Genomic DNA, 26,226 nt, shown 5'->3' on the forward strand with positions numbered 1-26,226 from the left:
AAAAAACCATACAAATGCCAGTCTTCAGACTGTTTCTTAGTCAGGCTTGGAACAGAATTGGTCAAATGTAGTATACCAACAAATGTATTTGACATGTAGAAACGTCATGGCTAACTGTGTCGCACCCCACTATGCATATATATGGCTCTGTATATAAAAGACGTCGAATCATAAACGCCCGTATCCAGAAGAAATAAGAGAAAATGGGGACGTCATGTCCCCCGGGTATATATGCGCTCAAGCGACGAAAATCAGTGTATCCAAACCCAATATAAGCGCCCAATTACCCTACCCATCCATGGCCAAACCTCCCTACCCACCGGTATAGTACACAAACAGAAAGAAATTCGTTGCGAGGCATGTCGTCGATTGAATGGCAAGGGATGTGTTGGCTTGCTCAGACAAAGTGCATGTGTATATGTATAAAACGTTGCTTATTGGCACGTTGTGGAAAAGGACCAGCCGGGTCACTTATACAGGCTCGGATTCCTTCCCGGAGCGGTCCTGTAATTCAAAGGCGGACTGGGGAATAGAGTGCAGCTCGGTGCCGTTGCTTGATTGTGAGCGGCCGGAGCGCGAAGATCGGTTGTTTAGCGGACCAAGAAGGACCCCAAGATCTTGCAAGAGCGCCGAAGATCCGCGCCGCAGACCAGCCGAGCTGGCAGGGATGGCATTGGCGGGGACGCCATGCGATGATCCGGGCCCAATTGTGGACGAGGTGTGGCTGTCGCGGCGATAACTGCCGCTGCTTGTTCCCGCAGAGCTGTCTAGTAAGCCCCCGACGTCGAAAAAGGTCATCTTCTTACCCCCTTGGTGGGAGTCGACTTTCGAGAGCCGGTCATCATGGAGGATGGCCTGGTCGCTGGCAGTCTCGCCGCTCAGCGTGCCGTTCTGGTGGGGCCATTCTCCTTTGATATCGGCTAGCTTGGCGGCAACGGCGCGGGTGGGCGTCTCTCGCAGCTCGGGGTTCACAGTCAGGCCGACGTCTCTGACGAGATCCTCGTCGCTGCCCCATTGCTGGTGTAGGGCGGGCCGTCGCGGGGCGTTGCGGTGGTCAAACGAGTCGGCGGCCGAGCTGCGGCGAAACTTTTGCTTCTTCAGACCACGATCGCGGACAAAGGAGCCGAGGACCAGGGCATTGGCGGAGGCGGTGGCAAACAATATTTCGACCGAGGCGAGGAGCGAGCGATATTGCTGGCGACCATCGCTCCATATGATGTGCGGGACTCGATATAGTGTAACGCAAACAATGGACAGACTCAGAGAGAAGAGTAGGACAAGCTGGATTTTGCGCTTGACCTGCATGTGGCTGTGGATGATGATGGGGATGGGAAAGATGACGAGGAGGAGATCGGTCAAGACGTTGCAGGTGGCCATGGTGACGAGTTGGACGTAGCCCTGGCGGCATTGGCCACCTGGGTCAGGCAAGACTTGCCAGTAATGGTGAAAGGGGCGGCATTCGGCCAAGTCGCTGATGACTACGGCGATGAAGGTTACTAGAAGAGTCCATCGCAGGGCGACCATGGTAGTTTGGTAGGATCGCTGCCAGGTGATGCCCGTTATGCGACGGAGAAACTCGAGAATGGCGCATTTCAGAACCCAAAGACTACGAATCGAGGTCAGCACGCTAGGCAGGAGGAAAGGCTGTTAAGACAGGGACCAGGTTGTAAGCTTACGTAGCGGCATAGAAAAATCGGCTGAGCAGAACCAGGCCACTGGCTATCGACTTTTGGCGCAGCTGGTCGGTGGTTAAAATGACACCAGTATGGTCTGCGTTGTTGGTGCCATGCATTAGAATGTAATGGACGCATCCCATGCGCAGGGTGAGAGGAATGATGGCAAGGGCGGCAATCTTGTCCTCGAGGAAGAGACGCTCGGTACGGATGAAGCGGCCGGCGACGCGTAGAAAGATCATGACGCCGCAAAAGGACGTCATCCACCAGCAGACGAGTAGGGTGGGCTTGTCATGCCGAAAAGGCAGCAAGCTGGGAGGATCCGAGTAGAGCGTCATGGCGTCGGGAATGGCGGCCGCGCCCGTCGTCCCTCCGTGGAGGATGCGACGAGCGAGGTGAAAAGGTGAGGAGGGCGTCGGGGAAAATGGGCTCTAGGTGATGGCGCGGAGCAATCGGCTAGAAAATCGTCGTCGTCGCTGTACTGCGAAGAGGGATTGGTAGTGGTGGCGTGGCGGCCGGGGTGTCATGAGCGAGCAGGCCTGGGGCGGGCATCAGACGGCGGAACGAGGGTGAGGAGATGAGGATGGCGGCGTAAGTCAGAATGTGGCGAGCCGAGCAGAAAGAGGCGATGCATGAGGTGATTGGGTCGTTTGGAAAGGACCAGAAAGGACGGAAGCGGGAGTACGGCGGCAGCGGATATATTTGTTGTCGGGTTGCGGCTGCGGGTGGCAAGATGGGGGGTGGTGCAGCTCAGCTTAGAGGTTGACTAGGATGACTCGCACAGCGAACGACGAATTGGCGGGTTGGCGGGCAGCAGGCAGCGGGCAGCGGGCAGCGGCATAGAGGCAATAAGCAACGGGTGCTACATCCGGAAGCGCACACGGGAGGATGCAGGAGGAGAGCAGAAGAGGAGGAGAGGGGGGGGAGTCGAGGTTGCGAGGGTAGAGATAAAGAGAAACGGAGCGTTTGTCGACAGGTTTGCAAGGTGTGGAAAACAAAGGGAGCGCTTTTGCGGAGGCGGAGTCGTTGTCGAGTTTGAGTGGATATCAGTACGAACGAGGCGAGAGCTGGGCTTGAGGAGGAGTGTGTGGGGGGAAACTCGGGAGGAGAAAAAAGAGAGGGACGCTAATAAACTAATAAATGAAATGGAAAGCTGCGACACGGTTGGGGTTTTTTTTTCACAGGGCACCAGGCTGCAGGTTGCAGATGTAGAAATGGGGCGTGCGTGGTGGTACTTGAGGATGATGCAAGCCGTGTAGGTACAGGTAAGGTACGGAGTAATTGGCGGCCGTCTACAGATGACTACCTGTAGGTAGGTATTACCGGTATTACCCAGGTGGGTATGCAGGACGTTGGTGGTGATGATTGGAAGGCGAGAGAGAGAGGAGGCGGGGAGTGTTGGAGCTGTGGCGGACGCCATTGAATTCTTCAATAAATTGTAACTATTAATTGTATTAATTGTGTTACTGTAGCAGGTGTTGGAACCGTTATCAGCAGGGGGCGCAAAGGAGGAGTGGTGAATTCTTTTGATAGCAATCATTTCAAACGGCGACGAGCCAACTGGGTGGCGGGTTGGCTGATAGTTTAGATAGCGAGGTGCCCTTATTAGTGGAGGTAGGTACCTTCAACTACAGCGTTTGATAGGCAAGATTCCATGTACCCGCCCAGCGCGACTTGGTGGAGAATGGCCCAGTCATGATTGGCGACAGTTTGCTTGAATGATTGCTTGGAAGTTGGGTCTGGCTCGAACGGGGCTACAGCGGCCCAGGCAGCAGTATTATGCCCTGTAGCCTGTATCATTAGCCCGTAGCCTGTAGCGATATTTCATCGCCGCGTCTCGTCTACCACCACCGACTACAGACGCTCGGAATTTCGGAAGTCAGAACCTAGGCGACACCGACCGTAGTTGTCTCTCAAATCTAACTAACCAAAAGTTTAAAAAAAACCCCCCAACACCTTGCGAGCAAATGTATCAGCCCAAGACAAATTTCCCACATTACCACGTTTCCAGGCTGCTAGTGTGCACCGAAAAAGGGTGGGGACCTTTTGCGCTAGGTACCTCCTAGTCGATCAACGAATCAGCGAATAGTCCGAAGTTCCCAGCTGGCAACCTGCAACCTGGCCAGCCTCGAGCTTGACAGCGGGCGCAATGTGTCGAGAACTTTATGAATGGACTTGTGATTATACGTTAGTTCATTGATGTCTGCGATATCGATTACGGAGGATCCGTACTCGCTCAACCAGCGCCCTGGGACAGTATTGTTTGCTGTGAAACAATGCTCGATCAATAGGTAGGTAGGGCCCAAGTTGAAAAGTCTGCCACTGCCACCACATTATTAACATAGGTACTTATTAGGTGCCTGGATATCCAACACACAGTCCATATCCAGCCAGATCAAGGGTAGAATACGGAGTAGAATGCAGTCTGGCCTGATGTCGCTTTCCTACCAACTTTGTCGAGACACCGAAGCCTCTCTCTATACGCACATCGCAATAACTACAAGACACACCCGCCCCGCCGCCCATGGTTGCTTACGAGTCAGCTTCAGCCAACTTCACCGTCCGTCAGTGGACTCGCGTGCTGGGGCGTGCACCTATTCAGCCCAGCCAAGGCGGCGGCGCACCGTCAGAACAAGGCAATTGTACGAATTAGATGATGCGCCACCAACTGATAACAACCTGTTCAAAGTGGTATGTGTACCTAGTTACGGCCACCTGTAACTAGTTATTACCATCCACCCTCGCGATTTTTTATCGCGTCCACCCGAGACTCCAAGTTCGTTGCTTCCCCAGAGACCCGCGACCGCTTCTCCGGCCTGGCCCCTTGTCGCTGGCCCCTTGTCACCAGGCAATAGAACGGTGGCAGCAACAGTTGACAGGTACATACTCCCCTGTACATATCTATGAACGAGTTGTCCCAGGAGCAGTCAATCAAGCCACATCCTGCAACGATTGAACCCTCAGTCCTCTCCGACTGCACATCCTTGCCAAAAGCTGGCCTTCTGCATGTCATGCAAACCGTCCTGCTGATCTGATGAGCGCTCTGTCCCCTCGACATCTGTTAACACGCTTGCGCTTCTCTCAACCTCTTACCGCTTCTTTTCTGGCAACCCGGCATTCTCTAGTTATTCTCTTCTTTGTGCTGGGCCTCTTGTCATTGTCCGTGTCTGTGTGAGACTACAGCCACCGGCGAATTGGAGCGCCTTCTGATTCACCTAGCAGGCTAAAAATATCCCACTCGACGACAAAATGCCTCTCGAGGTGAGACACTGCACAATCATGTACCCATCACCTAACGAACAACTAGTCTCAGACCACGCGATAACTGCAAAACAAGCTATAATTAGCAACTGCCCATCAAACTGGTGCAGCGCTTCGCTCTTCGTGTATGCAACACCAACATAATTTTTCATTTCTCGACGACGACTTCAGATTCAATTTTTTTTGACATTTCTCGTATTTGTCATTAGTATATCCGTACTTGCTACAAGACCATCTGACCCCATTGCCTGGCAGTGGCCCCCCCCTTGCGCTCATCTGGCCGTGATTCGATAACAAGGCCACAATTGTTGAAAGTAGTGCATGTGCGAATTGAGCGACAAATTCACCCGCGTCTCGCTGCACTGCTTCTGCTCCGTCCCCGTGCAGACCTGTATATCCCCAATCGCATAGTCCGTCCGCGTAGCAGGCCCGTCGCGCAGCCAGTACTCGGGGAACGGGTGCCGAAACCCAGCCGCCAACGGCACGTACGTTGTGGCCAGGTCCTGGTAGTGCGTGACGCGGTAGTCGCGCGACGGCTCCTGCGCCTCCTGGTACCGCACAAAGGCGTCGTTGCCGATGCGTGGGCTGCCGTAGTTGTACTGCGCCGCCCCCGCGAAAGGACCGCCCTCGCGTCGCAGGTCCAGCGCCGCGAGCTGCGCCGCCACGCCGCCCAGCGAGTGCCCGGTAAAGACGAGCCCGTACCCGGGGTTCTGCGCCGCGGCCTCCTGCGCCAGCCGCCGGACCGTCGGCTTGACCTCGCTCCATGCCTTGGCGAAGCCGGCGTGCATGCGGCAGTCGGGGCCCCCAAAGGGACAGGCCGTCATGAGGAGAACGGCGTCGGCAATGATGTTGGGGATGGATGCCGACCCGCGGAATACAACGACGATTTCGCGACGGACGTGGTCGACGGCCACGAATCCGACCAGACCGGCCAGGCCACCCCTAGAGTGAATACGGTAAGCACCGGTTCGAAGAGTTCGTACGTGTTGCATGCAAGCTCCCTCATGCATAAGATGCGCGTTGCCCGACTTACTTGAATGGCGCAACAACGGATACATTGTTCCGCTCAAGTGTTGGACATTGATTCTCCATGCATGACAACAGCGTTCCCGACGGTGCACCAGAATCGCAGTACGAAGCGGGAAGGTACTGCGCGTAGTGTTTCAGGTTATTGTACAGCTCTAGAGTTACTAACATGCAAGCACACGTTAGAGGTACGACACCACGGGGGAAACAGGAAGAATGCAGTTACGAACATGGCTGCCGCTCGAGAGGCGCGGAAGAGCAGGAGACAACAATGCCGCTGCCAACAGCAAGAACAAAATGTAGCTTCATTGTTTTCCTCACTCCTGAGAACCCCGAGATGGAGAGTAAAACGGTGGAATAGAGAATGAGCTGCTCGACAGAAACTCGGGGGTTGGTGCAGAGCAAATGTACTGGAGTTTGAGCCCGCGGCACATTCGCCGAAACCAGGGCAACGCTTGCTATTTAAAACTAAATCCGGAAAACCCCCCAGTACCTCTATGGACTAGTAACAAGCTTGAGGAGTCCGCCATTGCATAGATGAGAGCGGCTCTTGTGAGTGTGTTGTGGTTCTCGATCGCTGCAAGAGGCGGGGGGGGGACTGCAAGATGCTCAACCTCGGTGTAGCAAAGCCCCAACAGCCCCGGCAGATGCTACCTACGGCTTAGCAGATACGGTACCGCGGCTGCTTTTTGCAAAGAAGCACGTTGCTGAATGGCTATCAACTTGGGCGAGATCGGTTCAAAATGTTCCGCATCTAAGATTGCGGGGTGTGACGATCATGCCTTGCGGTTAAATAATGCGGGGTACAACCAGGGTTCGCAGACAACTAAATCATCAATATAACCGAGATGCTAAGTTGCAATATTGCCTGCATATCATGGGATATGGTACGAATTGCCACGAGAAGAATAAGATGCCTTTAGGAGGCCCAGCGACCGCTGTCCCGTAATTCCTTATCACCACATAAATCGGATTGCTCCTGGTCTCAGACGGAAAGGTGCTCGTGCCCACACTTGATTCCATCGTTGCCTCTTCTACTATACTAATTGAAGTTTCCCCACCATATACATGATGCTGTTTCTGTCCGCATTGCCCCAATCTACGCCTAGCAAGACATCCGCACCGCCGTTCTCGCCGCCGCCGCCGCCCAAGAGCCCCCAGAGCTCATCAACCACAGCCATGCGCACCCTCGGCCACGGATGGAACATGAGCGCGCCTAGCCTCTTCCTCGCCTCGCGCGGGCCCTCATCCCCATTCACCTCCCCCTCCCCCTGCCCCTGCCCCTGCCCCTGCCCCTCCGCCCCTGCCACGCAGCCATACACCCGGATACACGCCATAATCTTGCGCAGATTGCCCGTCCTGTAGCCGGCCTTTTGCGTCTGCAGGCAGAGGCCACGCAGGTCAAGTGTGTCGGCCCGGCAAAGCCCCGTGTGGAAGAGGTACGCCATCACCTCGAGTGTCGGCACCACCACGCGGTCCTCGCTGCGGTAGGCCGCGAGGTTGTGCGCGAGTGCGCCGCAGACCTGCACCAGATGGTCGGGACTGGCTTGGCAAAAGGATACGAGGGCCGCGCGGCTGGTGATGACGAGCTCCTCCTGCCCCGTGTCGGCCGACGTGACGAAGCCGGCCATGAGCTGCGACGTCCACGATACCGGATCCGACATGGCGGTCGCGGCGACGGACTTGAGCAAATGACCGCGTGGGAGGAGTTCGAGGATCGTGGTAAAGTACTGTTCAGAGGAGGTTGACAGTTGATCTAAATTGTTTGTCTCACTGTAGTACTGGGAGTCAGCGAACTAATCGGTGCGGTTGTTGCAAACAACAAATGGCAGTACCTCTTTTGTATCATCAAAGACAGCGCGAATTGCGCTTCTGGCCGGACCTTGTCCAGCTTTTCCACCGACAGGCGTAGGATGCTGTAGAATAGCTTTTGCACAGACTGCACCACCCAATCTTCCTCCCCGGTCGCGTCCGCAATGTCTGCCCAGAGCACCTGGACAGCTTTGAGTGCCTGCACACGCACCTGCGAGCCGACATCTCCGCGCGCATTTGTCGTGTAGTCGTTCAGGCCGTCAACGAGGAGTGCCAGGAAGGCGAGCGGCTTGCTGCGCAGCACGCGCGTGCGCGTCAAGCTCTGTAGGAGGGACACTCGCGTTTCCACCTGTCGGTCGGCGATCCAGCGTGCGACAAATGCCTCGCTCACGACGTCGTCCCACTCGGCGTGCTGTGAGGTCGCCTCAGCCAGCGGTTGGGCCATCGCCAGCACGTGGAAGTAGCCCTGGCCAATTATGGCCGCACGGCTTGCAGGGCGGTACTGCACGAGCTTGGCCCATTCCAGCAGGAGCCTGGTACGGTCCTCATCTGTCGAGATCACCAGGAGGAGCAGGGCCGCCGTGGAGGCCGCCTCGATGGTCTCGGGTTCAGGAAAGTCGAGCCACGCGGTAATGGATTTTGCAAGCGTCTCAGCAAACTGGACCAGCGGGGTAGTTCGCGGTACATGGCTGCGAACCTCGGTGAGAAACCCGACGATGCATTGGTCGGTCCGCCTGGGAGACAAAAACTCTGCCCCGGGCTCGAGGACATTACCCATTCCGTTGTAGCCTATTAAAACCTGTAGGAGAGGTGTGGTAGACACAGCGACCCGACTTGCTGCCTCTGCGACGAGCTCCGGCCGTCTATAAGTAGTATAATGGCAATCGTGTAAAACATGGCAGATTGCAGTGACGGTAAAGGTAGCCAATTCGATACCTGCTACAGTAGAGCTTTGAAATCCTGGGAACTGATCCAAAACAGAGGAGAGACACAGTAGTAGACCATGACGCTCTTCAACTTTTCTTGTTGCCAAGCCCTGAAGTCTGTCCAATATCATGTTGAGGGAAATTTCGAACCGGTTGGTATCTAGTGTTGAGTGCTCTCGCATTATAGTAGTCAAAGCACCGAAGGCGACACCAGAATCTCGCCGGGACGGGGCATCCATGTCGCCAACGCCACGCCAGCCTAGGATGCCATGCAGGAGAGATTCGCCATATTGGCTTGCAAGATGCGTGGCATTCGATGCTACTGTTTGTATAGCCCTCGAGCGTCTGGCAACAGCATGGTAGTCTACGCTCTGCACAACCGAAATGCCTTGCTCGATCGTGTCTGGGTGGCGGCCAGTGAGCTCCTGCAGAGCGGCCGACGAGCCGCGGCGGATGTTTCCAAAGGGGTCCAGACAGGCCACGGTAACCAGCTCCGTGGCGAGAACCTGGATGATGGAGTTGTCTGGAGGGTGTGCCTTGGCGGCGAAGACAGATTGGGTTGGGACGGCGAGTAGTTCGGCAGTGGTGTAGCGACGAGCAATCGCCCAGACGCCAAAGCACGCCGCATCGCGGACGTTGGCGCCAACGCTGGTGCCAGCCAAAGATCGCTGCTCAAAGGAGAGTCCAAGAAGCAGGGCATGTATGATATCAGACAGCTGGTTCGCGGGCGGTGACCGCCGGTAAAGAAGGTGGGAGAGCGTGAGGACGAGGCCGTGCCACTCCAGGTGATTGACGGCCGATAAATCACGCACAGGTCGTCCACCCTTCTGAATTTCTTCCTTGTTCCATAGCACGTTGCGGTTCAGCGACTCAAGCACGGCCTCGACAACCTGGGAAGCCATGTCGGGGTCAAGCTTGAGAGTGAGAACGCTCAGAGACTTGCTTGCGGACATGCGCACCGGTGTGTCATTGTCAGACAGGCTTTCCAGCAGGTATCCAATCGCCGTTTCCGTCCTTTCCATGCTCTGCATATCCTGACTACTTCTTCGCAGGGACGTCACCACCACTGAGCGGACAACCTTGATGATCATTTTCCGCGCCAGCGCCAGTGCATTGACAGCCTTGGATACATTGGTGTCGTTGAAAGTAAGGGCGTGGACTGCATTGAAGATGGAGGAAAGATGAGCGTCCATGTCAGATGTCTCAGAGGACAATCGCAGAATGCCAGCCAGAAAAGAGAGCACGCCGAGGTAAAAGTAAGTCTGCTGCGGCTCCACGCCCTTTTGCGGCCGGAGCGAGGCGAGGGCCCAAGCAATGAGGCTGTCCAGGACGCCCAGGGCCTGCATGTCCTTGCGCATGGCCATTCTCACGAGCAGCGCCTTGGCTGCATCGCGCTCCTTGCTAGCCGTGGCGAGATACTTGATGGCCAGCGGCAGAATGCGTAGCGTGATGCCGGGCAGCTTTTCGCGCAGCTGCAGCCCGTCAATCTGCGGCACAGCATCCTCTTCCAACTCGACTGAGGAAATGGTAGCCAGGTCAAAGGGCGCAAAGAGCAGATGCGACAGCCACAAGAGTACAATGTACCTCTGCTCCCACGCCCACCCCGCCGCGGGCGTGAACTGCACATCGCTGGGATCAAGGACAGCCGAGCCCGCGGCTGCCGCCGCCACTTGCAGTTCTGCCTCTTCGATGGAGGACAGCAACAGTTCGAGGTACTTGGCCTCGGCGTTCAAGAAGCGCACAATTACCTTTTCGCCGCGGACCTTGCAGAAGGTGTAGAGTATCCTGGCAATGGCAAACGAGACTGGGACCAGGGCTTTAGACTTGGCGCTATTGTCGCGCTGGGCGACGGCGCGGCGCGGGTTCGTCAGGTCCTCCAGGTACGATTGGGCCAGAAGCGGGATCCATTTGGGTAAATAAGGGTCGAGCAGCTGAGGGAGCTCTTGGAAGTTGTCGATGACCTGGTGAGAAAACAGTCAGCAGGGCCAGGGCTACGAGGCATCTCGGCATCACCCCGCAAAGGCGGCCGACTAGGGATGATCAAGCTCACGTCGCATGTCGCCGAAAATGCTTCTCGGGCGCGGACAGAGGACCTCACTCTCGTGCCGCCGCTGCCATCAGGCTTGCGGAGATGTGTGATGAGGGCCTTGCCAAGGTCAGCGAGGAGATCAGTAGAGATCTTCTGGAGCTTATTGTCCAGGTCCTCGTCAGCGGCATTCATGGTAGCCGCTTGATACAACCGCTATCAAAACCAAAGCCCAGCGTCAGCAAAGAGGGGCGTTGGTGCTTGATGTCTCTTGGGTGTGGTTTTTGGTAGCTGTAGCAAGCAACGCGGTGAGCAAACAGGCAGCAGAATTAAATGTGCGAGCCTTGCTCAACACGGCTGCTTCGGAAACTAGCGACGGCAGCCTTCTAGTATTCTCCAACCCCGAGGTTTTTTTGCTTCCTGGAAAATAGTAGAGCCGTAACGGTTTGTGACTTGGGTTTTGGGGATGAGTTGCTTGAGCGACATGCTACCCATGATGAAGTCGTCGAGTGGCCCACGAGGCCTTGATCCACTCGACTCGATGCAGGGTATCAGTTGATAACTTGGCAACCCACGCCGTCTCAAGATCAAGATTTCATCTTCTCTGTTAATTTTCAATCACAATTTCTGGCTAGTTCCAATAAACCCGTTCGAGTATAGATATTAATTTATAAAAATGGTTGATGAGTGTAAAATATCTGGCCTTTCTTTGAATAATAGCTTTGTGAGGATATCCTCTCTAACTATCCTCTTTGGAGTATGTCTTATCAAAAAGGTGCGTAGTTGAAGGACGGGGGACCTCTACCTGCTTCCCTCCAGGCGCGACGTAAACTGCTGCAACTATGGCGTCCAGAGCGCTGCTCTGTGTCGGCATCGTAGCATTGAAATACGGTCCTGCCCAAGCAACACCAAGAAGTGCGACATCCTTGCTTGTGCAGTCTTGGCAGTCCTTGTCCCAAATAGCGTCTGCATTTTTGAGAATAAAAGAGCGGAACTGTTCGTCAGGAGCAGCAAGTTGAAGGTAGTTCAAGTTCCGAATAAAGACCCCCTTGAACTGCTGACCGTCCTGACCACATCGACCAGGTTGGTACTCGCAGCCCCCATTTTCCTCCAGGATACCATCTTTGTTGGAGAATTTACCAATAGCTGCTTTCGCAATCTTGGAGGCTTCCTCTAATAAACTCTTGTCGTTGGTGGCACGTGACAACTCGACAAGGCCGCCGAGGATGACGCCCTGGTTGTAGGTCCAAGTCGCCTGGCCGTTGTTCTTGCAGTTACCATCCAAACCATCGTTTATCAGATTATCCGAATTGATCATGCCGCTCTTAGAGAACCAGCTCCACTGATCCTTGGCAATCTGCAGAAATGTCTTTTCGCCCGGAACCCGGACCGCGAGCGATGCGGCGACAGTGAGGTAGAGCTCGTTTGCGATTGCATTGACATATTGTCGGTCCTTGCTCCAGTAGATGCCACCGTTGCAAGGGCCGCCCAGGCCAGTCTTCATATCCTCAAATATAGTGGCAGCAGCCTCCAGATACGTCTGGTTGTTCGTGACGTCCCAGGCACGAATAAGAGCAAGAGCCCACCAGCCTTCGTCATCGTAAAAGTTATTGAGGAAATTTTTGAAGCCTCGCTTGATGAGAGAACCGTCTCGTTTCAAGGCACAAGCGCCGCCAACGCCGTTGATGCAGTAGTGAGACTCCGTCATACCACCATTATCGAGGTTCCTAGACTTGAATGTCCGAACTTCGACATGCTGTGCTTGGCTGAATGTGTTTTCGATTAGGACCCGGTATTGGTTGACGGCACATTGCCTCGAGCTGAGTTGATCTACCGGGACCAGGTCGCAGACGGTCGTCAAGGCATTGGCACTGTTCCACCAGAGCTCACCCCAGAGGCCAGTATTATTATTGTACCAAGTTTTGTGGAGATTGTCTAAGCCGAGACTCGCGTGTGTGCTATATAGCACTTTGTCGAAAATCGGCTTATCCTCTGCAGCGATGTGCGTTGCAAAAACCAACAAGAGGCTTGCAGCCCGAGACAAACACATCATCTTGAGGTTGACCGGGACACAAACAAAGACAAAAGAGCCTTAGAAGAGTAAAAGTAGCCTGAGAAATACTGTACAGATACAGAGAGATGGCTTGATATTAAATGGCAAGGTGTAAGTGTGTAAGCATGCGAGACAGAGAGAGGTTCCTCGTCGGACAGATGAAGAGGAATGCCCCTTTGTATATTGAATCTAGACAGTCTCGTTCGTGCCCGACGTCATGAGTGTAGCAGACGAGAGCGTCTTTGCGGGAAACTGAGGAGTGACAAAGTTGGGGGACGGGTGTGAAGTCTGGCCAATTGGTGACGAGCTCTCGGTACGGATGAGTGTTACAGGATGGATGCAGAGTGCAGAGTATGATGGTCTGCTCTTTGCCTGCGGGTAGACAAAGAGAGGGATTAACGCCACATCCGTGCAACTCGTGCTTGAGCAAGTGCCGCTTGCCTCCAGTAGACAAAGAAACGGTGTTACGATGCATCCGCAAAGTCCTGTTGGAAGAGCGAGAGGCAATACAAGCCGGCTCGGATATATGGTGGCCAGAAACATAGAAGTTGTGACGTGCGGATCAAGCTGCAAAGAGGTACGGGACTGGCAACGGCGGCGGGTAACAGCGAGTACACGGATGGATGACAAACGTCGGCAGGGACTCGGAAGATGCCAGGTTGATCATCTGCCGGAGAGCTGCTACTTTGGTAGATAGCCGCCGGTGCTGTCTTTCATGTTGCACTGGGACATGTAGGTTCGGACGCATGCTCGTACTGCCAGTGGCTCTCTGTCCCTCTGGCAAGAGGGCCTTAGGCTGTTGGGTGGATGCACTGTCGTATTCATCGGGCTCGTAGGCAAAGCGGCATGCAATGCAATGCAGCGCAGTGGTGTACTGTAGTATCATCGCGGCGTCTTTCCTCGGAGTTCGTATCCTTGGCCGAGAAGAGGGATGGCTCGATGAATCGAGGGGCTCGCTGCCGATCAAGACGCGAGATAACAGCCCAGTGGAGAATCAGGGACAAGATCCAAGTTGGATTAACAATGTTGGCCTTGGTGGAGAAGTAGGAAAAATAAGATAAGATGGTAGTTGGTGGATTTGGCGATGTGGTGGAGGGGCTTGGTTTGGGCTTGAGAGATGCAAAAGTGCCCCATTTGTCTGTGTCAGCTAGCCCTCTCAATTATGGGTTTTGTTTGCTGCGAATTATTACCTTCAACTTCTCCTATTAATGAAAAAAAAAAAGTGTGTGATGATCTGGGATTTTCGCTTCGTTATTCTTCCCTGCTGCACTGGTATCAGCCAGTCGCGCATGCTCATCTCATGGTAGCTCCAATAGTTACTGCATATACCTAAATTGCTATTGTGCAGGTACAGCCGTACCTGCACAAATGCATCTAACCTCCAATGCTAGCCCTACAAGGCTGAAAATGCCATGACGTATCCTGGGGCCACGATTCGCGATTCTAATGCACTTATGGGGTGACTACCAAATACAATACGAATTACTCCGTACTCGTGCACTGAACCAAAACGACGCGTCTCCTGCAATGGCAGGGATGGCAGAGACAAGGTCACCCTCCCCACTGGACTAAGGCCATATCGAGTAGTGGCTTTTATTGGCGTTTTTGTCTTTTTCCCGATTTCATTCCAGTTGGCAGCCAATTTCTCCGAGCACTCAAAGAATTGGCAGGGAAAAATATGCATCTCTATGTTCCGTAGGTATACATTGCGTGTTTCGGACCGGCATGCGAGGTACGGCTCGTCTGCAGGCAGAGCCTCACATCCCGATAGCACTTACTTAGTACTAACCTAAGGCTGCGCCATCGGGTAATACGGGCGCGCTTGTTACGAAAAAACCCACTGCGCCTCGCAAGTCACCGATGCGGGCGTTACGGATAACTTACTAGGTACCTAGGTAGTTATTTAAGGCCACTTTCCTTCAAAAGTATTTGTCCCCGCATCAAGGTGATGCATTTTTTTTATTGGTAGTCAACTACCTGTTATCACCGGTGACAACGGCTCCGAGTTCACTACTGCGCCTCAACAGTTGGAAAAAGCCAAAGCCACAGACGCGGGCGGTGCAACGCCAAACCACACCCACGGCCCCTCCCCTGGAATCCAGTCCTTCCTTGGCTGGCCTTGGCTGCTGCGGGCGTCTCTCGACTAGTTGGACTAGGTGAGTGAGCCGTCATTTCGGCCTCAGCCGCCGACGCGCACACCAAGAACTTACAGACGTGTCAGGAGTCAGGAATTTTAGTCTGTAGGTTAGTCTGTGCTCCATCCTGGGAGCCTTGTGTGACGCCAACTTGCACAATTCCGGCAAAAGGGGGCAAATGACCCCAGCCAATAAATCCGCAGCCACCTTACCTTGACAAACACTGCAACAGTTTTTCCCCACGGCCGGCTTCGTCCAACCTTTTCTCAACTTTTTTTCTCCCAACCAGTTAGTGCTCCCCGACAACAACAACAACAACGGCACCGAACCCCCCCAACTCTCCCCCGGGCATCATGGCCCTTTCGCTACGGGCCTGGCCCTCGAAGCAGCCCTATTACAGATCGCTCTTCTACGTGGCCCTCTTCCTAAGCGTCGTTTTTGTCCTGTTCCGCCTCTACCTGAGCGCCGACGAAGACCTGCTCGCCCACGGCACCATCCAAGACTCGCCAGAGATACACGAGCTCTGCGCCGCCCATGGCTTCACGGCCTATCCCGCCACTGCCTCTGGCGCCCGCCGGAAGATTTACGATCTCACCATGATCAACACCGAGCTCGATTGGCTCGAGATCCGCCTCGACGCCCTCTACGAAGAGGTGGACCTCTTTATCGTGGTCGAGTCCCCAAAGACGTTCCACGGCCACTCGAAACCCATGGTGGCCAAGGACAACTGGGAGCGCTTCGCCAAGTACCACGACAAGATGCTCTATCACGAGCTCGAGTTCCCCAGCAGCTTCCACCCCCACCGCACCTGGGACTTTGAGTTCCTGCAGCGCGACGCTAGCTATGAGCAAGTCTTTCCCAAGCTCACCGGCCCTCGCGCCCCGCGCCTTGGCGATGTGCTCGTCGTTGCCGACGTTGATGAGATCCCGCGCCCCGACACCCTGCGCACTCTACGCGCCTGCAGCTTCCCCCGCCGCCTCACCCTCTACTCGCGCTTCTACTACTACTCCTTCCAGTTCCTGAGCATCGGACCTGAGTGGCACCACCCCCAGGCCACCTTTTACGACGGCCAGCGGACTCTCACCCCTAACAACCTGCGTAGCGGCGGCGGCGGAAACTTCATTTCCCGGTGGCGCGAGTCCGGCCGTTATGCCAATTCAAGCTGGCACTGCAGCAGCTGCTTCGACTCTATGGAATTGTTCTTAAACAAAATGGCCAGCTTCTCCCACAAGTGGATGAACGGCGCCGAGTATCGCGACCCAGATCGCATTGCCAACGCCGTTCGCGAGGGCCTCGATATTTGGGGCCGCAGGTCGTCGACCTTTGAGAGGATCGATAACAACCAAGACTTGCCGTCGTTGGTGAGAGACGACCCGAGGTACAGCTACCTCAAAGACCGCAGCGGAAAATCGGCTGGAATGAAGGACTACCCCTGACAAGAGCCTTGATTATCAAACCGAAACCCAGTGGTGGTAATGAGCGCGGACGACAAAAGGCATTTAGGCGTTCTTTGTTTGGGGAAAATACATGTACTACTTGATCCGGCATAAGCGACTGAAATTGGGCAAGCAAACGAGCGATGATGAATAGACTCTAAATAGTATAATACTGTAGTCTAATCTGAATATTCAATTCAACAGGCTCAATCCGGCTAACCAATGTGTCTAGCAAAATTTTCAGCCGCAAAAAGCTTATCCAATGCTGAAAAAAAAAAAAAAAGACTAACCAGACTGTTTCGTCTTGATCTAGGGAACATGGGTTCAAGGAAGATATATCAATAACAAGGGGAAAAAAAAGAAAAAAGGTATCCGACAGAGTCAAAACGCACCGTGCCCTGTTTCTATATACCGACAAAAGGAAAAGCCCGTCCCAATAAGACCCAATGCCAACCGGCACAAACATGACCGAGAAGACGTGACCGAAAAGACATGACCGAAAAGCGATGTACAGGAGTTGAAGAAAAAGGCAAATCCAGCAAACTTGAGGAGGTATAAATCAAAATTCAATGTTGCGAGGGAAAAAAAGACACTTAGAAAGGGCATATATATGTACCCGCTTTCCCCGCATGAGCCTTGACTCGTACCGACGTTCCACGATGGATAGATCAAGATCGGCTCGACGCAATGCTCGGCGGGCCCTGCGCCTTGCGGACGGAAAAACGCGGCAGGATGGACGTCGACTTGTTCCTCTCGCTGCTGAGGCTGCTCGCCCTCTGGGAGCCGACGGCCGACAGCTCCTGGACCGTGTTGGAGTCTAGAAACACCTGGGGAAAGATGCCCCATTTGCCCTTGGCATTTGTGCCAGACCAGCACCAGTGTTCAGGATAGACCCCTATTGCTCGCCTGTTAGTGCACGTCCCGTATGCTTTCCTCGCCAGTCCAGTATCTGTTCACTTACAGCTGATGTTGGTAATAACCTCGCCCTTTTCAAACTTGAGCCAATCCGTCTTGTCCTTGTCCTTGTACGCAAACTTCCATCTCGCCTTGGCTCGAAAGTGGCTCGTGCCATCCATTCTAATGTCGCGTGGCGGCGGAGGCTCTAGCCGTAGTGTATCCAAGGGGACAGAGGCGTGCACGCCGTCGTACCAGCCCATGCACCACTCTCCATTGTACTTGGGCGGCCAGCTCAGGCCAGTCACCTTGGAGCCAGTCACTAGCTCGAGAGCAGGCGTGCGATCTGCTAGTAGTCTCTGGCCGTACATTCTGCGCGCGGGCTCCCTGGCAACGCCCGTAGGCATCGTGGACGTTTCTTGCTCGTGTTCCAGCGCGGGGTGCGGCACTGGTGGCGCTGTGAAGTGTAGGTCATAATCGTTGTGATACTGTTCAGGTACGTCCGTCTGGTCGATGACCACGACACCGGGTACGTGAGGTAGCGGCCGAGCATGGCGGGCGAGGTGGCTGAATAGCGACTTGACGTTGAAGAAGACGGTGGCATCGCTAGGGTCCATCGTGCGTCCCAGACGAATGCAAAATACACAACCGTATATCATGTCATCTGCACGTTTAGTGTGCACATGACTCTTTTGAAGGAATCGCAAGCGATATCCGACATTGCTTTGCCGCAAGTTGCCGCAGTTCTGTTTACCCAAGTCGTTTTCGATATCAAGAAAAGATAACTCAAAGGAACAGCCGGTGCAGCGCGCCACTGTCGCGGTTCCGGTAAAGCCCACTGGTCTTCGTGTCTTCTTGACGCCGAGCCCACCAACCACGACCTCCTCGGCCCCGCTGCAAAATCCTTTGCAAATATAAAAAGACGAAGTGCTTCCGATCGAGCAATCTCTCTGAGACACAGTTGGCGCCCGCTCCGAGGGTCGACGGTCAGGTTCTACCACAATGAGGCCATCGTCTACATTCTGAGTTGGTATCATTGGTGGGCGATCCAGGTTCCCAGCAGATTCTCGTGAATGGTCTGATATGCGCACGTTGCTCAAATACGGGTCCAGGATGCTCTCGGCGACAGAGTCTGTCCTGGAGTGACGCTGTGGAAGGCCGCCAAATGTGTCGCGTTGCGAGTCGTGTTCATGAGCACCTGCGCCAGATTCTAGAGACACTTGATGCGCGTGATGGAACTGATCAGCCCTTGAAATGGATTGATCGTCAGCGCCATTGTGATGCGAACCTTCCTCAGGAAAGGCTTCTAGTTTTGCGTGGACACGAAGCGGGCTCGGTTGTGGGCTTTGCGGTTGGTAGCCATACTGCTGATTTGTGAGGCGACGCCATTCGGCTTCATCATAGGGATATAAATCGGAATTTCGGTGTTGAAGTCCAGGGGATGAAGCGATCGGGCGGCGCTGAAGCGCGGGGCTAAGCCGGTGCTGGCCGGGGCTGATGGGTGATGTTGCCGAGCGGGAAGAGGGAAGGGGTGAGGCTGGTGCCACAAGCGGTCGCCTCGGGAGCGGCTCACCTCCGATTGCGGCAGCGATTTCGTCACTGGATTCGACCACAGTGGTATCCCATGGGTTGGCTGACGGTGGGCGAGGTGGCGGCGGCTGCTGAGGAGGCGGCGCCACGGGTGAGGTGCTGTTGTCTGGCTCATCTTCTAGAGCCAGCACGCTGCTAGGCTGTCTATCGCGAAAGTTTTCGAGCTCCTCGTTGGCATAGTAGACACTCTGGAATGTGCGGAGCGGCGCGGCTGGTGGTGTACTAGATGGTGCACTTGTCGCGCTTTGAACTGAGGATCGAGGTGGCGTCGGCGGTATCGGAAAATTTGGCGGGGGTAGAGGTGAGGACGGAGGCGAAAATTCGTTGAGAAATGACTGTGGCGGGTTGTCTTTAGGCGGTAGTGCTTCGAGTTTCATGTTGATGAGGACTTCGTAGATTTTCAGGGCAACCTCCCTTGTGAGGGTTTGCAGTTCGGTGTACTTGTCAGCTTCGAATTCGTCTTCCTCGACATATTCGTCAAAGCCGTATACTAAACGGCCTAGTTTCGCTCGTGGTTCTTTGATTTCATCTGAATGCGATATTAGGCGCTGGATTCAAAGGCGGAAGACGGCAGGGGGGGCAGAGCTCGCGTACCATTCTCTCGAAGGGCATTGAGAAAGTTGTCGCCATACTCAGCGTGTCGCTTGGTGCACTGCGGCTCGATGAGCTTTACTGCCTTTTCGCCTTCTCTGAGAAGCTTCTTTGCCGCTTTGCGCATGATGTCATTGTCGCCAGCATTTTCCAAGGCCGTACTGGCCTCTTGGACAACATCACGAAAGGGCTTGAGTGTGAGTACGTTGACCTCGTCGTCCATGATGGGCGCGATGGCAGAGACGGAGAGTGGAGCGCAGCGTGAGCGACCGATCACAGAGAGGAGGTTGGCCTGGTTTTTTCCGTTACCCTTCGGATTAAGCGCAGGTATATCGTTTGGCTGAAATGGGCAATTTGAGAGGAGCCAAGTCGAGGTCGCGGGGTAGCCGCTGCGTGGATGTTGCCCGTCTGTTCCGCTGCAAGTCTGAGACAGCGGCCGCACGACATGCAGCTGGCCGGTTTATGATGTCAAAGGACTGACTGGCCCACCTAGCGTTGACTATGCAGAGTTCGAAGAAACAAGCTGGATCTCTACAAGGGGAGGAATGCATGATAAGAAGAGAGACCTGGGCAGGACTTGTGGTCCTCGGCCGCCACCTGGTATTTGGGCCAAGGCGAAATCTGGGACAGACAGTCAGTTCACTGCGGCATGATGCAGGTATCTGCAGGGTGGTCCGCCCCGGGCGACGCCTCATGGGCAAGCTAACGCAGCCGCACCCAAGAAAGCATCCCCAGATGGTGGTTAAAGTGGTCGAGAGGGTCGGCGGGCTGAAAAAGGTCTGCAGCAAAACTGCGGAGCATTGAGCCAGGGCGTGGCTTTCTTAGAAGTTGGGGCGCATATCTTGAATAAGGCGCCCACCGTCACGCGCAAATCTATTGGTGGTGAATCGTTGGCGAGCTGGGCGATGGCACAGTGCGACTGTGTGAGGCAGACCGAACGAGGAGAGGGGCCTAATAGGCTTGCTTCAGCAAGCCACCCGGTTTGGAGCCATGCATGTGCATGCCCAGAGGCTGGACCTGACACAGCAACCGAACAGCGCCATCTCAGTCTCGATGAAAACAATAGCCGTGACGTATATAGTTATATAGTGCTGATGAGACACACCAAACGGATGATCGGAAGCGAGCAGGCAGGCAGCCGTGGCCATGGTCCGCCCTGTCGCGTGTGCCTGGCCGCCCGGGGCGTCTGCATTTCCTGTGAGAACAGACAGTGGCACATCATTGCGCTAACTAGGAAGCGGTCAGTGGAGGCGTCCGTCCGATGCTTCTTTGTCTGCGCCGCCATTCTGGATTGCCTTGTCCATCTTTCCCTTACTTCCGGGTTATGAAAAGGTGCTGGTAAGGGGTGCTCAAAGGTGCTCAAAGGATGGCGTCGTCGTACGAGGCGACAGAGAAAGAAAGAAAAACGGGGATGAAATAGTAGTTATTGCAGTTCGGTATCTGAATGAATGCTAGTCTGGTGGCAGAGCAATAAAAGAGCTCAACCTGAAGCAACTTGTCAAGTTGTGTAGATCAAGACAAGTGTTTGTAGTCTCCCAATTTTCCAAGAGGCAAGAGGCAAGAGGCATAGAAAGGAAGGTGCGGTGGGGCGGGGCGACACTGGTGCATGGCCAGTGGACTCTGGCCCGCTGGCCCGCTAGAACCGGTACCGACCTGCCCCTCCTGATCCTCTCTCTCCATCAACTTACAGCTTCATCTTCCGCCACGTGCATCCTCGTCCTGAACCGCCGGCCCAGTTTCTCCTTGCTGATACATACATAATGGCCAAGATGCCCCGATTGATAGTCTCGACCAGTCTTCAACCCTCAAGGGTCCCCTAGCGCGCCTTGTCTCGTCAACGTCGACCAATTCCCTAAAAGAGATTAGTATCATGCTCTTGCCCCTGGCAGCCTGCTGCCCCCGTCGCCCGCACCATCCCATTCCGTAAGAGCCGCCAGGGGGACGCGAGGGATTGATTTCATCGATTCGATAATAGTCTTTTGAGCATGCGACCCGCGCATCCTCGATCCCTGCACTGGTACAGCCTGGTTCCCCTTTCCAGGTACCGTAGCCTGCTGTCTTCACCTGCATGTCAGTCTGACAGGCACTCTGCAACGTGCTATCATTATTCAATGCAATTCAATTCTGAAATGAGTCCCATCATTTCCTATATTCCAAATCCTGCGCCAATCTGCAAGAGCCGCCTCCCTGGGGTCACCGTGTCAGCCGTCTGTTCTAGAACCACAGCCTGCCTGTTTCATGGCCCCCAAGTGATCTTCTTCATGCCTTGGGACTCGGATGCGCGGCGCTGGCTGGATTGCCGTTTTTGGTATCCTACGTTTCTGTCAGTCCTTGTCAGATCCTCATCGCGGTCACACCTCTGCACTTACCATCTGCGTAATGAACGTGCGGCCAACATCAATAGTCTCTTGCATGCCATGCTGGCGCTGCCAAAAGCTAGAATCCCGGTTAGCCATCTTTCTCTGCCATCTTCTACAACTATGACTCACATTTCCGCTGGCGAGCTCTTGCCCCGAATCGAAGTAAGCCGTGCCTCTTCCTCGAGAGCAGCTCGGGTAATCTTCTCAGATGTTTCAATACCAGGAGCCGCGGCTCGCTCAGCCACATCTTGGCCGAGGTGGTCTTGCAGCAGACGACGCTTCATTTGGAACCGTTCTTTGCGTTCCTTCTGCAGCCCAGGGCTCTCTAGCTTGTCCAAGACGGTGCGGACAATAATCTGCGCTAGGAAGTAAAAGTGCTCGACGAGCAAAATGCTGAGAAGGAGTCCCCATGCTGTAAAATTGGAGGCGCCGCCACGGTCGCCGTTCCGGTCTCTGCTGCACAAAAAGACAATTGCGGAGCCCGTGACACTACCGAGCCACGACAGGACACCGAGAGTTTGCAGCCATGGGCCAATAGAATCAGCCCGCCACGGGACGGGTCGACGACAGCTCATGGCAATCTTGAGAGCATCAGAGCGAAGTTCGACCCAGTTGTTGACCAAGAAGCAGCATGGCGCCAGCGGCCAAGCAACAGAGAAAAGATTGAGGTAGCCTTGCAGTTGTTAGCTTGACGACGTTGATGTTCAGAAGGCGTTGGCAGCTGCTCACCAAATTGCATTACCATCTCGCGATAGTCTTCCGTAACATCGTAGACGTCCATTTCGTACTCATTGCGGACTCGCTTCATAAACTCGGCTTCTTCTGGGTTGTCCTGAACAGTTTCTTCGCCTCGCTTGGCCTGAAGCTCCTTGGCCTTCGCAAACGCTCTCTGTTTGACATAGGGAACAACCAGCTCAGTGGCAAAGTTGACAATTTGAGCCGTGACTGTAAAGTAAAACATTTGGGCCGAGATACGCTGAGGGTTGATTTGAAATTCACGCGTGGCGAGTGGTGCTTTGCTAAAGGTAATTGCCTGCGCAGTTCGTCTCCAAAAGTCAAGTGCTGGAATGAGAACTTGACCAAATGGCAGATATACGAACGTGGTGAAGAGCAGAGGCATGTACGACGTCATAAAGTTGAGGACAAACTGCTTCTGAATCAGAGCTGCACGATATGCGTCGACGGTAGCATAATTTTCGCGATCCGTCAATGCTTTGGCTGCGGACATCAAAACAGTGGAAATGATGGGTGTGCAGACGACCAGAATAACAGTCGGAACAAAGGTGAGGTATTGTTTTCCAGGGCCGTTGTAGACCTCGTTGATGAATATTTCGAGAGAAATGGCCGTGAGGGAGAGAGTACCAAGTGCAATGACGCATGCGAGTGCGAAGGGTACTTGGAGAATCTGCGTCTGGAGTCGCTTCATGGGAGGATAGACACGCAGCGCCTCGCCAGTGATGGGGTCTTCTTTTTCGTATTCCCACTGGAATTCAGGACGCGGCTGCTGAATTTCCGAGACGCGTCGAACACCCCATTGGACAGCAAGATCGAGCTCCTTCTTCTTCCAGTAGTCAAAGAAAACGACGGACCAGAGACAGGTAGCAATAGCGTAAATCATGGAGAATTGGCCCAGACACAGCCAAGCGCTGAAGCCAATTGCCGACGGGATGACCAGAAAGCGCAAATAGGATCGCAAGAAGACAAAGTACATGGTGATGTTCTCGCCAAATTTCTCGCGAATATCGTGGATCTCGGACTCTTCAAGAAGCCATTTGCCGCTCCAGTTGGAAATCCACGCCTTGTTGAACGCGCGGTTCTGGAGCGGGAAAATGGCATCGACGTACTTCCATTTCCCCGCATTCTCTGTGATTCCGGCGCCGCCCTCATTCTCTGGCTTTATCATCATGAGGTACACGAGTCGGAGGCGTTCGGCCTCGGTCACGGGTTCGTTTTCGAGTGTCTTGGCGACATCCTGGTTGGGGCTGGCGGATCGCACGCCGTGTAGCCAGTCCTGCAGCCTGGATCTGTAAATTTGGTTCTGAAGCAATTCGGTCGAAGCAATCTTGACAAAGACGTAGAGCGAGTCTTTGGTGGCGCGTCGCACCTCACTGGCGAGGCCGACAGTGGTCAAGGCCTTGATGAGCTCGATGTAGCCAGCTTCAGCTTCGGACTTTTCTACTGGGACATTAGCCAGGATAAAAGCGGATGGGGTCGACTCGATTGCAGCGAGGACCGTACCTTTGGCCGGAATTTTGTAGTGGACAACATAATCGACGCTGGTGTTCAGGAGCAGTTAGCGTAGGTGTCAGTGGGCGGCGAGCGGCGAGAGGGCGCTATACCCGTTATTGTCATCAACACTGCCGTCGTTCTTGGGGGGGTCCATTGTCGTTGTGTTATTTTCCGTCATCAAGGGCGCATACACATGAAGAAGTAAAGATGAGGGAGGAAGGAGATAGTTATGTCGAGTTGAAGCGAAATGACGTGGTTGAGGGCCCTTGGTTGCAGGGGGGGGGGAGGTAGCTGCGAACGGAGAGCTGTGGTGGAGTCTCTGGGTGGGTTCTAGCCGCACGGATATGCCGTACTAGCTACTATCTACTTAAGTACCTACCTATGCTCGGGGTTAACTTCGGAGACAAAGCTTGCATAGGAAAAAATCGTTTATAATAGTAACATTGATGTGGTGAATACACAGGTTCTGGTTGTCTTGTTAATGAAATTTGCCCTTTGATTCTTCATGGCAAGGTTGACGAAATGCAGTCAAGAGGTTGCGTCCAAGACAGAGGCAAAGCCACCATGACGTGGTGACTCGCTGAACAGGTGCAGGTGTGGGGCGTCAACGGAGCTGAGATGATGCAGCCCAGCTCAGCAGGGTTTGGAATGTGTCCCTGTTGAGCAGTTTGATCATTATGTATCATGACGGGTAGCCTTGCGAAAAGCGACACATTTTCGCTAACCAGGTAGGAAAGAAATGGATTTTTTTTTGACAAAATCGGCTCCGAGACCCGATATTCGGCCCAAATCCCGGAGTTGCACCGCCACTTCTGGCCGGCTAGTCGCCACATGGCAGCCACACAGGAGGCAGATAACTTGGTCGCTCACTCGAGCACATTAGAAGTAACTATTTAACTAATAAGTCCCAAAATTATTGAAAAAAAAAAATATTCTCGTGAGTACCTGTTATTGTTATTTTACCATCACATTCATCTTTCTCATTTCATTATTCGATCTTTCATTACTGACTTTCTTTTCGAAAGCATTGTCTTCATTCGGCAACAAGGGCCCAGAACCTCAAGGCGCAGGGACATGGAGAAGACAGAAGACAGCATGCATGACAGTCATGTGCGTGTGTCATAAATTTAAGGCCATCTAGCTTTGAAGATCGCCTCGCCTCGCCTCGCCCAAAGAAGCAGCTGACACGACGCATTTGAACTATGTACTCACCAAACTTATTTCCCTATCAGAGGGTCCAAGATACGGGCGGGCCACGCCCAGAAACCGCCACTGGACCAGCAAGTACAGTGGATGGTGAGGCTTCAAGATCCTAATAAATCATTGACGGCGGAATTTCTTCGCGCAACGAATTATTCATCAGTGTACTATGCAGGGTGCCTGCAGCACGCGTGCGATTGACTTTCCTTGGCAAACCACTAGGCGATCGATATCCCCCGCCACTCCTTGGTTTGTATTATAATAACAAGTTAGCATCAATGATCTTCTTCTGGGATAGGTTGCTGGCGAAACCCCCGCTTCTCCAGTGTTGATGTTCCAGCAAGGATTTATCCCAAGTAGGTAGGTAGTTAGTTATTAGTGGCAACCGTCCTTTTCACCAGCGTCATCTCAACTCCCTCACAATCAATGCAAGAAACATGCGAAACAACTTTGGCATTTTTGTACAAGACAGCCTAGAGTTCCGTCTGATCCTTGATCTTTTGGGAAGGAGCTCGGCCTCATCAAACAAGGTACCCTTATATGGCCCACTCGTCATCGGCCAGCGCATGAGACGGTACCAAGTTATTAGAAGTTGAAAAGTTACTCAAGGCAGAGATGGCGGAAATATGTTTTCATGTACTTGGTATACTTCAACTGTAGCTTGAGTGGACTGTCTTGCCACGCTAGCTTGGCGACGGGCCGATCGTAATACTACCTTCCTTTCTCATGTAGACTGTGACTTTTCAACTGAGCCCCACGCTACTCGGCTCCCGTAACTCTTTTGTTAATAATTACGGCTTGTCAATCAGTCTCAAAACTGTTCAGCCCGTTTTCATCCCAAATATGGCCCTGGCCACAAAGGACCCATGGTTTTGTATCGAAATAGCAAGCGTTCATTCAGATGCCAAGGCCTCTATCGGGTGTACCGACCGCCTTATGCGATTTACGCGGTGTCATAAAACTGGACCATTGTGCCGGTAGCCGTTCCTTTTCACACCTTCTTGATGCAGATGC

General features: G+C 53.9%; 7 protein-coding genes across 7 annotated transcripts; 1 reads left to right on the forward strand and 6 right to left on the reverse strand.

The window, feature by feature from the left end:
• Positions 1-471: 471 nt before the first annotated feature.
• On the reverse strand, positions 472-2,011 carry CCM_03022 (integral membrane protein, putative; the record flags this gene model as incomplete). Its single annotated transcript, XM_006668174.1, has 2 exons — positions 472-1,606; positions 1,677-2,011. 2 exons carry the CDS (start codon positions 2,009-2,011, stop codon positions 472-474), a joined length of 1,470 nt encoding a protein of 489 aa, XP_006668237.1.
• Positions 2,012-4,965: 2,954 nt separating this feature from the next.
• Positions 4,966-5,926, reverse strand: CCM_03023 (extracellular lipase, putative; the record flags this gene model as incomplete). Its single annotated transcript, XM_006668175.1, has 2 exons — positions 4,966-4,998; positions 5,282-5,926. The coding sequence occupies 2 exons, from the start codon at positions 5,924-5,926 to the stop codon at positions 4,966-4,968; spliced, it is 678 nt and encodes a 225-aa protein (XP_006668238.1).
• A 1,071-nt stretch (positions 5,927-6,997) lies between these two features.
• Positions 6,998-10,919, reverse strand: CCM_03024 (small nuclear ribonucleoprotein; the record flags this gene model as incomplete). Its single annotated transcript, XM_006668176.1, has 3 exons — positions 6,998-7,690; positions 7,735-10,659; positions 10,749-10,919. The coding sequence occupies 3 exons, from the start codon at positions 10,917-10,919 to the stop codon at positions 6,998-7,000; spliced, it is 3,789 nt and encodes a 1,262-aa protein (XP_006668239.1).
• A 544-nt stretch (positions 10,920-11,463) lies between these two features.
• Positions 11,464-12,777, reverse strand: CCM_03025 (glycosyl hydrolase, putative; the record flags this gene model as incomplete). Its single annotated transcript, XM_006668177.1, has 1 exon — positions 11,464-12,777. The coding sequence occupies one exon, from the start codon at positions 12,775-12,777 to the stop codon at positions 11,464-11,466; it is 1,314 nt and encodes a 437-aa protein (XP_006668240.1).
• Positions 12,778-15,265: 2,488 nt separating this feature from the next.
• Positions 15,266-16,348, forward strand: CCM_03026 (glycosyl transferase family 17 protein; the record flags this gene model as incomplete). Its single annotated transcript, XM_006668178.1, has 1 exon — positions 15,266-16,348. The coding sequence occupies one exon, from the start codon at positions 15,266-15,268 to the stop codon at positions 16,346-16,348; it is 1,083 nt and encodes a 360-aa protein (XP_006668241.1).
• Positions 16,349-17,016: 668 nt separating this feature from the next.
• CCM_03027 (RING finger domain-containing protein) lies at positions 17,017-19,646 on the reverse strand (the record flags this gene model as incomplete). The annotated part of the gene is made up of 3 exons (XM_006668179.1): positions 17,017-17,243; positions 17,310-19,322; positions 19,427-19,646. 3 exons carry the CDS (start codon positions 19,644-19,646, stop codon positions 17,017-17,019), a joined length of 2,460 nt encoding a protein of 819 aa, XP_006668242.1.
• A 2,036-nt stretch (positions 19,647-21,682) lies between these two features.
• On the reverse strand, positions 21,683-24,166 carry CCM_03028 (plasma membrane channel protein (Aqy1), putative; the record flags this gene model as incomplete). Its single annotated transcript, XM_006668180.1, has 5 exons — positions 21,683-21,736; positions 21,793-21,859; positions 21,913-22,456; positions 22,513-24,059; positions 24,123-24,166. The coding sequence occupies 5 exons, from the start codon at positions 24,164-24,166 to the stop codon at positions 21,683-21,685; spliced, it is 2,256 nt and encodes a 751-aa protein (XP_006668243.1).
• Between the last annotated feature and the right edge of the window lie 2,060 nt (positions 24,167-26,226).

Source organism: Cordyceps militaris (assembly GCF_000225605.1).
Source record: "Cordyceps militaris CM01 unplaced genomic scaffold CCM_S00002, whole genome shotgun sequence".
Classification (NCBI taxonomy): Eukaryota; Fungi; Ascomycota; class Sordariomycetes; order Hypocreales; family Cordycipitaceae; genus Cordyceps; species Cordyceps militaris.